Source organism: Rissa tridactyla (genome assembly GCF_028500815.1).
Source record: "Rissa tridactyla isolate bRisTri1 chromosome 24 unlocalized genomic scaffold, bRisTri1.patW.cur.20221130 SUPER_24_unloc_1, whole genome shotgun sequence".
Taxonomy (NCBI): Eukaryota; Metazoa; Chordata; class Aves; order Charadriiformes; family Laridae; genus Rissa; species Rissa tridactyla.
In genome coordinates this window covers 414,655-427,450 of record NW_026529338.1, presented here as the reverse complement: position 1 = coordinate 427,450, position 12,796 = coordinate 414,655, and the positions used below count along the sequence as shown (strand labels likewise).

The 12,796-nt window shown below is 50.9% G+C and overlaps 1 protein-coding gene and 2 long non-coding RNA genes across 3 annotated transcripts; all 3 read right to left on the bottom strand.

Annotated features, from left to right (window-relative positions):
• Window positions 1–1,993: 1,993 nt before the first annotated feature.
• LOC128903191 (uncharacterized) lies at window positions 1,994–5,661 on the bottom strand. The gene is made up of 3 exons (XR_008464041.1): window positions 5,535–5,661; window positions 3,791–4,079; window positions 1,994–2,212 (listed from the first exon to the last, which is right to left on the bottom strand). It is a non-coding gene; the product is annotated as an uncharacterized LOC128903191 (long non-coding RNA).
• A 110-nt stretch (window positions 5,662–5,771) lies between these two features.
• Window positions 5,772–11,519, bottom strand: LOC128903156 (uncharacterized). The gene is made up of 5 exons (XM_054187101.1): window positions 11,016–11,519; window positions 7,805–7,860; window positions 7,679–7,719; window positions 7,508–7,593; window positions 5,772–5,915 (listed from the first exon to the last, which is right to left on the bottom strand). The coding sequence occupies exons 1-5, from the start codon at window positions 11,490–11,492 to the stop codon at window positions 5,772–5,774; spliced, it is 804 nt and encodes a 267-aa protein (XP_054043076.1). The 5' UTR covers window positions 11,493–11,519.
• Window positions 8,172–10,805, bottom strand: LOC128903190 (uncharacterized). The gene is made up of 4 exons (XR_008464040.1): window positions 10,594–10,805; window positions 10,413–10,493; window positions 9,693–9,746; window positions 8,172–9,584 (listed from the first exon to the last, which is right to left on the bottom strand). It is a non-coding gene; the product is annotated as an uncharacterized LOC128903190 (long non-coding RNA).
• Window positions 11,520–12,796: the final 1,277 nt, after the last annotated feature.

Here is a 12,796-nt window from a genome sequence, read left to right as displayed (position 1 = left end):
CCAAACTTTGCTCTGCTTATGCCAACATGCACTAATGAAACACCCATCCCCATAACCTACTGAGAGCTAATCAATTACAGATGACTACACAGCCTTTGCCTCAGTCTCAACAGATCCGCATATTAACTATAGACTCTCATCACTATTCTGCCCGCCCTGGACTCTACACACCCGGGCAGGGGGGGCTCCGAGCCAGACACACACACACAAGCACAGACCAACACTACACAGAACGCTAAAAACAACGCACCTCAAGGGTGAGAGAAAACTCTCAGCAAGAAGGATGACGTCCTGGACGGACGTCACCGTCGGGCAAGGAGACCTGGAGACCGTGGCGGTGATGTGAAGAGGCTCTGTGGAAGCCCCTGAAACAAAGTGTAGAACGTCACCATCTGTGATAAGAAGGGACTGTCAAGACTGATAAGATGTATGTGCAGGAAGCCTGGCTTCAAGACCTAAGAATGTTAATGACATAGGGAAGAAGTCCCAGTTGCCGAAGTGGGCCATCCAGAAGCTTCTGAGACACAAGACCAATCTATGGTTTAAGCTTCTAAAGCAAGAAAAGCGGCAGCCGATTGGTGCTATGCCCACAGGTGCAGGCGTTCGAGACCCTAGGGAGGGTGCCCGAGGCGCCACGTCATGCTCCTGGAGCTTAAAGGTGACCTCGAGACCCGAGAAAGGTCTACAACGCAGAACACGGACCACACGAACGACACGACAACAGACACAGGCTGGAACCGCACTGCCCGGGATGTGCTAGCATCACGCTGAGCAGTAAGCCACATCCTTGACCTGCCCAAAGGAGACTGTGCCCAGGGACAGCCCTCACCACTATGCTAACTTCAAAGACCCCTTTTTGCAGCTGTCAACCTTGTCCCCTTGGCCCCTCTCCGGCATCGGTCTCTCTACTTATCTTTTGGAGGGTCGGGGGTTGGAATCCATCCTTGACGCAATCCACAAAAAAACAGCCATCTGATATCTGCCTGCAGTCACCAAGTTCCTCCTCCTCCTCTGCAAAAGGAAAAAAAAAAAATCTCACAAGCAGCCACAGCACCAGCAATAAGCACCTTGAGAGGAGATGCCAACCTCTTCCGCAACACCCGCATCCTCCCAAACGCTGTGGCGTTCCGCTCGTCTGCTCCACACCGATTCTGGAGGCCAAAGCTGCAGCGACAATTATTCACGGCACCTAAGATGCCAAGAAACACAACGTTACCATTGCATTTCTGTGAAATCACCAGTTCTGTGCTCCTCCTCGCTATTATCTGGCTCACCTCAAATGCAAGAGGCTAGAACAGACCAGACCCCATCAATACCCAAACCCAACTGCAAAACCTGTCCGAGAAAGACTCATGAACCCACACCCCTTTCCTAGCCATCCCCCAGCACCAAAACTTTAGAAACCCCTTCTCTTCTCCCAAGCCGTCAGGGAAGGAGCCCCACTTCTTGACAGATCCACATATTAACTACAGACTCTCATCACTATTCTGCCTGCCCTGGACTCTACACACCCAGGCAGCAAGGCTCCGAGCCAGACACACAGTCACAGACCGACGCTACACAGAACGCTAAAAACAACACACCACAAAGATGAGAGAAAACTCTCAGCAAGAAGGATGACATCCGGACTGAGGTCACCGTCAGGCAAGAAGACCTGGGGGACCTGGGGGACCGTCGGGATAGAAATGTCCCTTTCTTCATTTCCAAGAATTAGAGTTCCCTTTCCTTTGGTCATAACGGTCACTGTTATTCATAATGTTAAGCATATAATCTTCATTAACGTCACTTATGGAATTTCATTGTGTTAGTTAAGTTACAATGTATCAAAGTAAAACACAACTACCATCCATCCTTCTTGAACTAAGGAGGAGTTCAGACAAAGTTTGCTATGCTGCTAGGTTACATCTCGCAGGTAAGGCTTCGCCAGTCTAGGTACTTACGCTAAGCAAAACTTCAGTGTTGGACACCAGCTCACAGGTATGGAGTTGGGAAGCCTTCTGAGGGAAAGAGAGGGGTGTGCGAGGTCCAAGACAAAGCTGAAGATGTGCTAAGGGCAACCTTGAAGGCATCTATAGCTGTCGTGACACCACGAGAGGGGTCCTGAATGGGCCAGAGAGACCGAAGAAGGTACAGGGACATGAGGAGGAAGTCCGGGGGGTACTGGAACAGAGTACAGACGTCCTCAGGAGGCCGGGGACCAAATGGAAGCATCCTAGATGGCGCAGAGGATGATAAGAGGGCTCTGAGGCACAAACCAACCCGAGGACAGGTTTCTGAGGTAAAGAGCTCAAACATAAAATTATGTAAGTAACAGGGATTAAGAAAATAAGGAAAAAATTAAAAAATAGAAACAGCGAACTTAAAACACGTAGAAAGAAAATCTAAAAACAAAAGGCACTAAGGAAGGATGAGAAATAATTAAAAATAAAGACAGCAAAGGAGATAAATGTAGACAGAAAATCTTAAGAGCATCCATGATTAAAGAAGCAAGGAAACAAATTACAAAATAACAATGGCAAACTAAATCAGAGACGTAGAAGGAAAAATTAAAAAGCAACAGCACTAAGGAAAGACAATAAATAATTTTAAAATGACAGCAAAGGGAACAAAAGTAGACATAGTAAGAACAGTTAAAAAGTGCTAGCCGATAGGGTAAATAAAGAGAAATATTACAAATTAGGGATGGCGAAAAAAAACAGATGTAGAAAGAAAATTTTAAATACAACGGTAGTAAGTAAAGACAAGAAATAATTAAAAGAAAAGATAAGCAATAAAGACAATAAACAGGATAAAAGTAAGAAATTTAAGAAGTGATGGGGACTGGCGAAACAAAAGGAAATAATTAGGAAATATGGACATCAAAATACAATGGAGATGTGGAAAGAAAATTTTAAAAAGCCTCTGCATTAATGAATTAGGAAAAAAAATTAAAAATACACACAGCGAATGAGATAAAAGTGGACAGAAAGAACCTTTTAAAAGCGAGAGTGGTTATGGAAAGAAAGGAAAAAAAAACAAACATAGGGACAGCGAACTCAATAAAAATGTTTACAGGCAATGAAGTACAAGACCAATGCAGAAGAAACAAAAATCGGTATTGGCAGCTTCATAAAAGTAGGCAGAGAATTTTTAAAGGGAGGTGGTAAGAGAAAGACAAGAAAAATAAAAAGGTGAGGATGGCAAACTGGATAAAAGTTGATAGAAAGAAAATTTAAAAAACAAACAGATTAAGAAAAGAGGGAGAAAAAAATAGGGTCAGCAAACTGAATAAATAAAGACAATGAAACAAAATTTTAAAAGTAACATAGCAGAGGACAAGCAAGAAGAATTAAAAAACATAGATGGGGATCTGGGTAAATGGAGACACAGAAAGAAAATTTGGAAAGCAACGGGTACTGGCCATACAGGTAGGTAGGAAGTTAAATAGCAGGAGATGGAGTCAGACCGACAGCTACAGGCAGAGGACAATGGAAGAGGGATGCAGGGTGGAGCAGAGGGAGTCACTGGAAATAGAGACGGGTCGCTGGGTAGAGGGAGACCTACAAATGCAATTTTCACAAGCAATAGCAAAGAAGGCAGTGTGGGAGGAGTGAAATAATAGCGGATGGGGAGCTGGGAAGGCAGAGGCACAGAAAGGAAACAGAGAAGGGGACGGAGTACAGGGTGGCATTGGCAGAAGAGCAAAAACTTTTGAGGAGCCAGAGCCTGGGTCAGGCAAGGACACAGGCAGAGATTGGGAGAAGCGTGGCAGGGAAGGGCCTGGACACACATGAGAGGGCAGGTGACTCACCGCAGCTCCTGGCACGTGTGGGAGACCTTCACTGCCCAGAGGCTTCTCTCTCTGCCCCTTCCTCCTTTGTGGTGCGGGCGGCCTGACCCTTGCCTGCCTAGGAGCAGGTGGTGGGCGCCTCAATGCTCTTCTCCCACAAGGCATCCCAGAGGCACAGTGGCTCACACGCGCAGCCGACGGAGGCAGTGAACTCCCGGTGCTCTGTGCTGGTGGTGCCCTCGGTCAGGGATGGCTGGGAGGGATCCTTCCTCGCTGCGGGGACCGTCCTTTCCTGGCTGGAGGTACCTGCCTGTGGAACCCCCTTTATTTCATTCCTCAGCCAGCTCCAGCAGGCAGCCATGCCCAGGCACCCCCCTCCCCAGCTAGAAACCCTCAGCACAGCAGGCCCATCCCCACCTGCAGCCTTTTTAAGCCCTTGGCCCAGCCCATGCTCACCTCATGGGTCCCACCTGGGCTGCCTCAGCCCCAGCTGGAGCCCACTGGAAACAGGGGCCATTGCCAAAGCCCCACAGCACATCACCCCCTCCCCTCAGCCTCTCCCAGACAGCCAGCTCTGCACCCTGGGGGCAGCAAATGCATCCAGGGGGACAGAGGGGGCAGGAAGTGTTTCTTCCTTCATGCGCCCAAGAAATCCCGGCAGTGAGTTGGCTACGAGGCTCAGTGCCCAAAGGCGACAGGACAGCAGGAGAAAAGGGAAGGAAAAAGCAGGAGGAAAAACAGAGAGACATAGGGAAGGGGTGTGGGGCAGGAAGGCAGGGAAGGGGATGCCGCCAAGAAGAGCAGAGAGAGGAGAGGGGAGAGACTGTGCAAAAATGCCCAGGGACAGAGAGATGGAAGGATAAATAAGAGAGACTGGGAGCAGGAGAGAGAGGCGGAAGGGACCAGCAGGACAAGAAAACAGAGACAAGACAAAGGAGCGGGGGGAAAGTAACATCATGAAGAAATAAAAAATAGAAACAGGGACCCCAACAGAAGTACACGTTGAAAGAAAACTTCGAAAAACAACAGGGTACAAGATACATTAGCAAAAAATAACAGGGAGCTGTAGAAAAAAATGAAAAAAGTGACAGGGTGCAGGACAGAGAGGGAAGAATGGGGAATTATAGACAGGGAAATGGTTAGAAGGAGATGTAGACACAAAATTTCGAAAGGCACAGGATACAGGAACCATACGCAAGACTTAAAAGATAGGTACGCAGGACTGCACAGAAAGAGATGGAGGAAGACAATTATGAAAAGCGACAGGGTACAAGAACACAGGAAAGAAATTAAAATTTATTTTGGGGAGACAGAGGGAAAGGTAGCAAGAATAATTTAAAACTAACTGGGATCAAGAAACATAAGCAAGAATTAGAAAGAAAGAGATGGAAAGTAAGAAATTAAGTTTCAAAAGAGATCGGGTACAAGAAACATAGTCAAGCATGAAAAAACAAGGACAGGGAGCATAGTAGAAGTAATCTGTGGTAGATTGACCTTGGCTGGCCCCTGGGTACCCACCCAGCCACTCTGTCGCTGCCCTTCCTCAACGAGACAAGGGGAGAAATTAAAATCAAAAAGCTTATAGGTTGAGACAAGGACAAAGAGATCACTCATAGTCACAAGAGCAACAGACTCAATTTGGGGAAATTCATTTAATTGATTGTCAATCAAATAATGAGAAATAAAAATGAATTTAAAAAACACCTTCCCACTACCCCTCTTTTTTTCTGGGATCATCTTCACTCACGACTTGTCTACATCGTACCCCCAGACAACGCAGGGTAACAGGGAGTCAGGGCTGTGGTCGGTTCATCTCGCATTGTCTCTGCCGCTCCCTCCTCCTCGCCCTCTTTTTCTGCTCCAACAGCGGGGCCTCCACAGGTTGCAGGGGACTCTCTGCTCCGCTCCCGGCCAGCGTTGCCGACCACAGTGGTGTTTGACCAGCAGCAGGTCCCTCTCTGAGCTGGCTGTGCCCAACGTGGGGAGAGCTTCTTGTGTCTTCTCACAGAACCCACCCCTGCAGCCCCTGCCCCTGCAAAGACTTGTCACGTAAACCCAATACAACAGCCATCTGCTCCAGGGCAGAGAAGCGGGGGCGGCAGGGAACAGGCAAAGGGAGCCACAGGGGAAAGAAGACAGCGATGGGCTACAGACCAGACAGGAGAAAGCGAGAGGGAGCCAGACAGAGAGAGAACCATGAAGACAAAAATTGGCTATGGGACAGATCTTTTAATACGGTAACATCATTTATATAATATAGCAGAGAGAGGTTTTTATTTTGAACTCCTTTTTATATACATAAACTCATATTTTTCAATATGTATAAAAATGAGAAATTATTCTTTATTTCAATGCCTCATACCCATATATACAGGTTTTATTATTTTTTTAAACACACATTCCCCCCATGGATTTTCAGGCATTTTTGGGCTGTGAACTGCTTCTTTTAGGGGGAACCCAGTGTGACACTACACACCCCCCTGAAAAGGTCTTCTTTTGACTTAGAAAGACCATCTGGAGTACAATTACAGCCTGACATTAAAAAAAAAATACACAAACATTACACCCCACACAAAGCAGCCTTAATGTCTTCGAGATGCAGTCTGCTTCACTACTGCTGAACAGCCCCTCCCACATAGCTCTGCTCATCCCAAAACCACCCCATTAATTAAAGAGCTGCCCACACCACTTGCTGATGGCTACTTGATGGGAGTTGACTCTACCACCTTTGCCTCAACAGTCTCGTTAGATCAACGTATTAACCACAAACTCTTTTGCTGTTCCACCTACCCCTGACTCTACGTGACCGGGCAGAGCAGCTCCGAGCCAAACACACACAAGCACAGACTAACACTACACAGAACACTACAAACAATGCCCCTCACCAATGAGAGAAAACTCTCAGCAAGAAGGATGACACCCAGACATAAGTGATCGTCAGGCAAGAAGACCTGCGGGACCACGACAGCAACATGAGAAGGCTCTAGGGAAACCCTAGGAAATGAGTACAACGTAACGGCCCGGGAAAACGAGTGACTCTCAAACGGAGAAGATGTACGTGCAGGAAGCCTGGCTTCCAGACCTAAGAACTTAAGGATGCAGGGAAGAAGTCCCAATCACTGAAAATGGATGGCTAGAGAACAGAGCTGCTCCTGCAGCCAGGAACAATGCTGCAAACGAGGACCGTCCAGAAACTTCTGAGATGCAGGACCCAGCCACACTTTAAGCTTATGATGCAAGAAAAGCAGCACCCGACTGGGGCAATGCCAATAAGTACAGGCATTCAAGGCTCTAGGGATGGTGCCTGAAGTACAGGCCGTGCTCCTCAAGTCTAAAGAGGACATTGAGACCCAAGGAAGGTTTAAGACACAAAACACACCACACAAACAACACAAGAGACACAGGCTGGAACCGCCCTGCCCGGCTCATGCTAGCATCGTGCTGAAGACTAACCCGCTCCCTTTACCTGCCCAAAGGGGACTGCTCCAGCCCTCTGCCCTTCTCTAAGATGCCTTCCTGCAACTCCCAAACTTCTCCCCTCCTGCCAAGCCCTCCCCAGCTCTGGCTGCTCAACTTAGCTTTCAGAGGGCTGGAGGTCTTAAATCCCTTGTCGGCAAAAAAAACCCAGCACCTCAACCATCTGGGATATTCCTGTAGTCACCGGGTTCCTCTTCATCATCTGCAATTAAAGAAAACCAAACAGTGCCAGCAAGAAGTTTCAGAGAGGTCAGCACCAACCTCTTCCACAACTTCCACTTCCTCAAAAGCACAATGGGATTCCGCTCGCCTGCTCCTTCCAGAATCAGATGCTGTTGCCATCATTGCTTGAGATACCAAGAAACAAAACGACTGTTGCACGTGTGAGAAGTCACCAGCCCCAAGCTCCTCCTCGCTACTGCCTCAGCTCACCTCTAATGCTCGTCCGCTTCCAAAGATGGCTCACAGGGCGCCTGCAAAACCAGAAGGTAAATACTTAACCAAGTTGCCATATAATACTTCACTATTAGTCACCAATATGGCCCACAACCACCTCACCTTCTCAGCCCGCTCATCAGCATGCGGCTTAACCCCTCTGAGCCTGTGTCCTGCACCTGAAAAAAAAAAAAAAAGCCAACCAAAAGGCATAGGCTGAGATACTGCCCAAAACCTCAGCTTGCCCACAGCCATTCCTGTCTCCTGCTCCTTTACCCTGGCCTCCCACCCACCTGCCCTCTATGGTTTCGGGATGCCACTTTGAGGCTTACAGACCACCTGGAAAACAGACCCAAAGGACACTTAAAACTTCACCCACCATACAACATCTGAGAAAGAATTGCTGCTTCAGCCCACTAGTCATTGCTCGCCTTGCCCGAGTCACATCCGGTGCCAATATCCTGCTTTACTCATCACTTCACACCTTCAAAATTAAAAAAAAAACAAAAACAAAAACACCCCACCACCAAGCCGTCATATAGTTGCATAGCCACCGGTCACATCTTCCCTCCAGCACCATGCACTGACCCACCTTCTTACGGGGCCCCACTTGCCGCGTCCGTCACTCTTTGGTACCCATCTTGTCCCTCCACAGCTAAAAAAATTAGTAAACAAGTCGCCCAGAGGCTGATGAGTAGCTGGACAATTCCAGGGGTTTTGCTTCCATTTAGGAATACCATCTAGGCTCCAACTACAGCCTGCCATTAAAAAAAATGGGACCCAACCTTAATCCCCACACATATGAGCCTTCACACCTTCAAGCTGCTTCACGACCACCAAACAGGGCCTCCCAGAGGGCTCCAATCATCTCCACAAAACACTATGGAAATGACCATCCCTGCTGATGGCTGCTTGATCCCAGATGACCGTAACACCTTTGCCTCAACAGTCTTGGCAGATCAACATATTACCCATAGACTCTTATTGCTGTTCCCCCTACCCCTGACTCTACACCCCCAGGCAGGGCAGCTCCACACCAAACACACCCACGTGCAGCCCAACACCACACAGCACTAGAGACAACGTGATTCCAAGATGAGAGAAAACTCTCCACAAGAACAACTTTCAGACAAGAGATGCTGTTGGGCAAGAAGACCGACAGGGCCGCAGCGCTGACGTGAGCAGGTTCTATGGCCAAGCCATAAAAGAGTCAAATGTAATGGCCCATTCCAAGAAGTTCCTGTCAAAACAGAGATGACATATGTGCAGGAAGCCTGGCTTCAAAACCTGAGAACGTAAGGATGCAGGGAAGAAATCCCCGTGCGTAAAAGTAGGTGGCTAGAGCTGCTAGAGCTCAGAGAACAGAGCTGCTCATGCAACTGTGAACGACACTGCAGAAGAGAACCGTCCAGAAGCGTCTGAGAGGCAAGTCCGATTGGCGCTTTAAAATTGTTATGCAAGAAAAGTGCCCATTGGGCACTCCGCAAATTAGCACAGGCATTCGAGATCCTATGGGGCTGCCCGAGGCACATGCCATGCCCCTTGAGTGCAGAGAGCAACAAGGACATGAAAACCTAAGGAAAGTCCAAGACACAGAAGACAGAGCACACAAACTACACAAGGCCGAAGACACAGGCCAGAACTGCCCTGCCCAGCACACACTAGCTTTGTGCTGAAGAGGAACCCGCTCCCATTACCTACTCAGAGGAGACTGCTCCCACATAGCCCTCTGCTCTACCCCGGCTTTAAATCTCTTCCCTGAAACCATCAACCTTGGCCCCCCTCCAGCGCCTGTCCCTCTACTTAGCTTTCAGACGGCCAGGGCTCTGAATTCATCCTTGACAAAAAAACCACCACAAACTGCTAACTGATGTGTTCCTGAAGTCACCAGGTTCCTATTCATCTGTAAAACACAAAGAAACCACAGCTCCAGCAGCAACTGCCATGAGGGTAGATGACAACCTCTTCCACAACACCCTCATCCTCAGAGGTGCCACAGCAATCCTCTCACCCGCTTCGTGCTGATTCCAGAGTCAGAGGCTGCAGCAACAATTATTTACGGCACCTAAGATACCAACAAACACAAAATTACCATTGCATTTCTGTGAAATCACCAGTCCCGTGCTCCTGCTCCATACTGTCCAGCTCACCTCAAATGCAAGAGACTAGAGCAGACCAGACCCTGTCGACACCCAAATCCAAAGGCAAAACCGATACGACAAAGGCTGATGAACCCGCCTCCCTCTCCTAGCGAACCCCCAGCACCAAAACTTGAGAAACTCCTTCCCTTCTCCGCAACTGTCAGGGGAGGACCCCTACTTCTTCCTGACAGTTCCTATCGTGTATTTGCGAACCTGAACCCCCTGCGTCAGCTGCTCCTCAGGACTCTTCTGAGCCGTGCCCTGCGTTCCGCAGGCACCTCCCACCTTCTCTCTTTCTACAGACTCTGGGCTCTGCATCAGACCCACAAAATAAGTAATGTCCTGATACAATCTACGGGGGGCCTGCTGCAAGCTGCAAAAACTCTAGGGACACCATGGCACTCTGCAGGAGATGGGGAAAGGTGATGAGCCATGCCATACCCTGAATGACGCTACGCCTTACATCCCTGCTGCTTTTTTGAGAAATGATAAAGTGCCATATGCAGATGCATACAAAATGCTCACCCAAACCCTTACAAGATATTTTCTCATCATCAACCCAATTAAGAGAAACAATAGCAGCAACTCACACAGCATACTGCAAAACCGATGAAAAAAACCCACAGTTGCCTCTTCAATACAGTCAGGAATTATAGGAAAATGCAGCACTCCTAAAATAAATAAAAGCATACTATTAAACCATCTGGGCACCCCTAAACACTCATCACAAAGTTACTGACCTGAAAAAAAGGAAACAAAAAAGCAGCACACCGGTCAACTTTCTACTATACAGGTGGCTGGAGGTTTACTGGTCCTGAAGGTCTTAGCTCAGCCTTCTTAGCTCTGCCTCCCTAAATGCCAAAACACGCCTGCCCAAACAGCTGAGCCTGCCCCAAAGCTGCAACAAACTGAAGAACCAGCAGAGCCCCGACCCCACAGGGGCCCAGCAGCAGAACTAGAGCCTCTGCGAGCCTGTGGCTCATGTACCCTGGGGCCCTGCCCACTGCCCTTCCCACAGTCCCCTGGGAAAGGGGCGGGGCCACCCCTCCCCGACACCTCCCCCGCCTTCGCCAAGAGGACATGAAGGCAGCCACAGGAGCAGCGGGCCCTTTTCTCCTGCTTTAAGTTCCCAGCAGGCGAGGCACCACTCCTGCTTATTTCCACTTGGGACTCATCTCTGGTGATTTTCTTACCGCTGTTGTTTGATTTCTGTCCAGTTGTTGCTGTGGAGAAGAGAGTTCTGCAGGGGTGGCTTTATTTTTGCAATCTGAGGGGGCCCCTGGAGGACTAAAGTGCCACAGAGACAAGCCCTGGAGGACGGAGGGGGCACTTCCCGGGTCCTGGAGGATGGCGGGGCCATGTAGGTGTACAGCCAGAAAACTGCTCGGCACAGACGGGGGCGCAGTAACGAGTAAGAGTCGAAACTGGAGCGCCGGTGGCCGCTCTAGAGGCCGGGCGGGCGGCACTGATCGTGCCCCAGGTGGCACAGAGCTCACCGGACTCCCGGCAACAGAAAGCACCGCACATGCGCAGAACGGCTGTAAGGCAGAAAGTGCCGCGCGTCCGCAGTACAGCTCTATGGCATTGGGGGGCGCCATGCGCAGTACGGCTTTACTGCAGAAGGCGCCGTGCATGCACCATACGCCTCTACGGCAGAAGGCGCCACGCATGCGCTATACGTCTGTACGGCACTGGGGGGCGGCATGACCCGTACAGCTGTACGGCACAAGGGGGCGCCATGAGCCGTACGGAAAAGACGCCGCGCATGCGCAGTACAGCTGTAGGGAAAAGACGCCGCGCATGCGCAGTACGGCTGTACGGCACTGGGGGGCGCCATGAGCCGTACGTCTGCGCGGCACAGAGGGCGCCATGAGCCGTACGGCTATACGGAAAAGAGGCCGCGCATGCGCAGTACGGCTGTACGGCACTGGGGGGCGCCATAAGCCGTACGGCTGTGCGGCACAGAGGGCGCCATGAGCCGTACGGAAAAGAGGCCGCGCATGCGCAGTACGGCTGTACGGCACTGGGGGACGCCATGAGCCGTACAATTGTACGGCACAGAGGGCGCCATGAGCCGTACGGCTGTACGGAAAAGAGGCCGCGCATGCGCAGTACGGCTGTACGGCACTGGGGGGCGCCATGAGCCGTACGTCTGCGCGGCACAGAGGGCGCCATGAGCCGTACGGCTGTACGGAAAAGAGGCCGCGCATGCGCAGTACGGCTGTACGGCACTGGGGGGCGCCATGAGCCGTACGGCTGTACGGCACAGAGGGCGCCATGAGCCGTACGGCTGTACGGAAAAGAGGCCGCGCATGCGCAGTACGGCTGTACGGCACTGGGGGGTGCCATGAGCCGTACGGCTGTGCGGAAAAGACGCCGCGCATGCGCAGTACGGCTGTACGGCACTGGGGGGCGCCATGAGCCGTACGGCTGCGCGGCACAGAGGGCGCCATGAGCCGTACGGCTGTACGGAAAAGACGCCGCGCATGCGCAGTACGGCTGTACGGCACTGGGGGGCGCCATGAGCCGTACGGCTGTGCGGAAAAGACGCCGCGCATGCGCAGTACGGCTGTACGGCACTGGGGGGCGCCATGAGCCGTACGGCTGTGCGGCACAGAGGGCGCCATGAGCCGTACGGCTGTACGGAAAAGACGCCGCGCATGCGCAGTACGGCTGTACGGCACTGGGGGGCGCCATGAGCCGTACGGCTGTGCGGCACAGAGGGCGCCATGAGCCGTACGGCTGTACGGAAAAGAGGCCGCGCATGCGCAGTACGGCTGTACGGCACTGGGGGGCGCCATGAGCCGTACGGCTGTACGGAAAAGACGCCGCGCATGCGCAGTACGGCTGTACGGCACTGGGGGACGCCATGAGCCGTACAATTGTACGGCACAGATGGCGCCATGAGCCGTACGGCTGTACGGAAAAGACGCCGCGCATGCGCAGTACGGCTGTACGGCACTGGGGGGCGCCA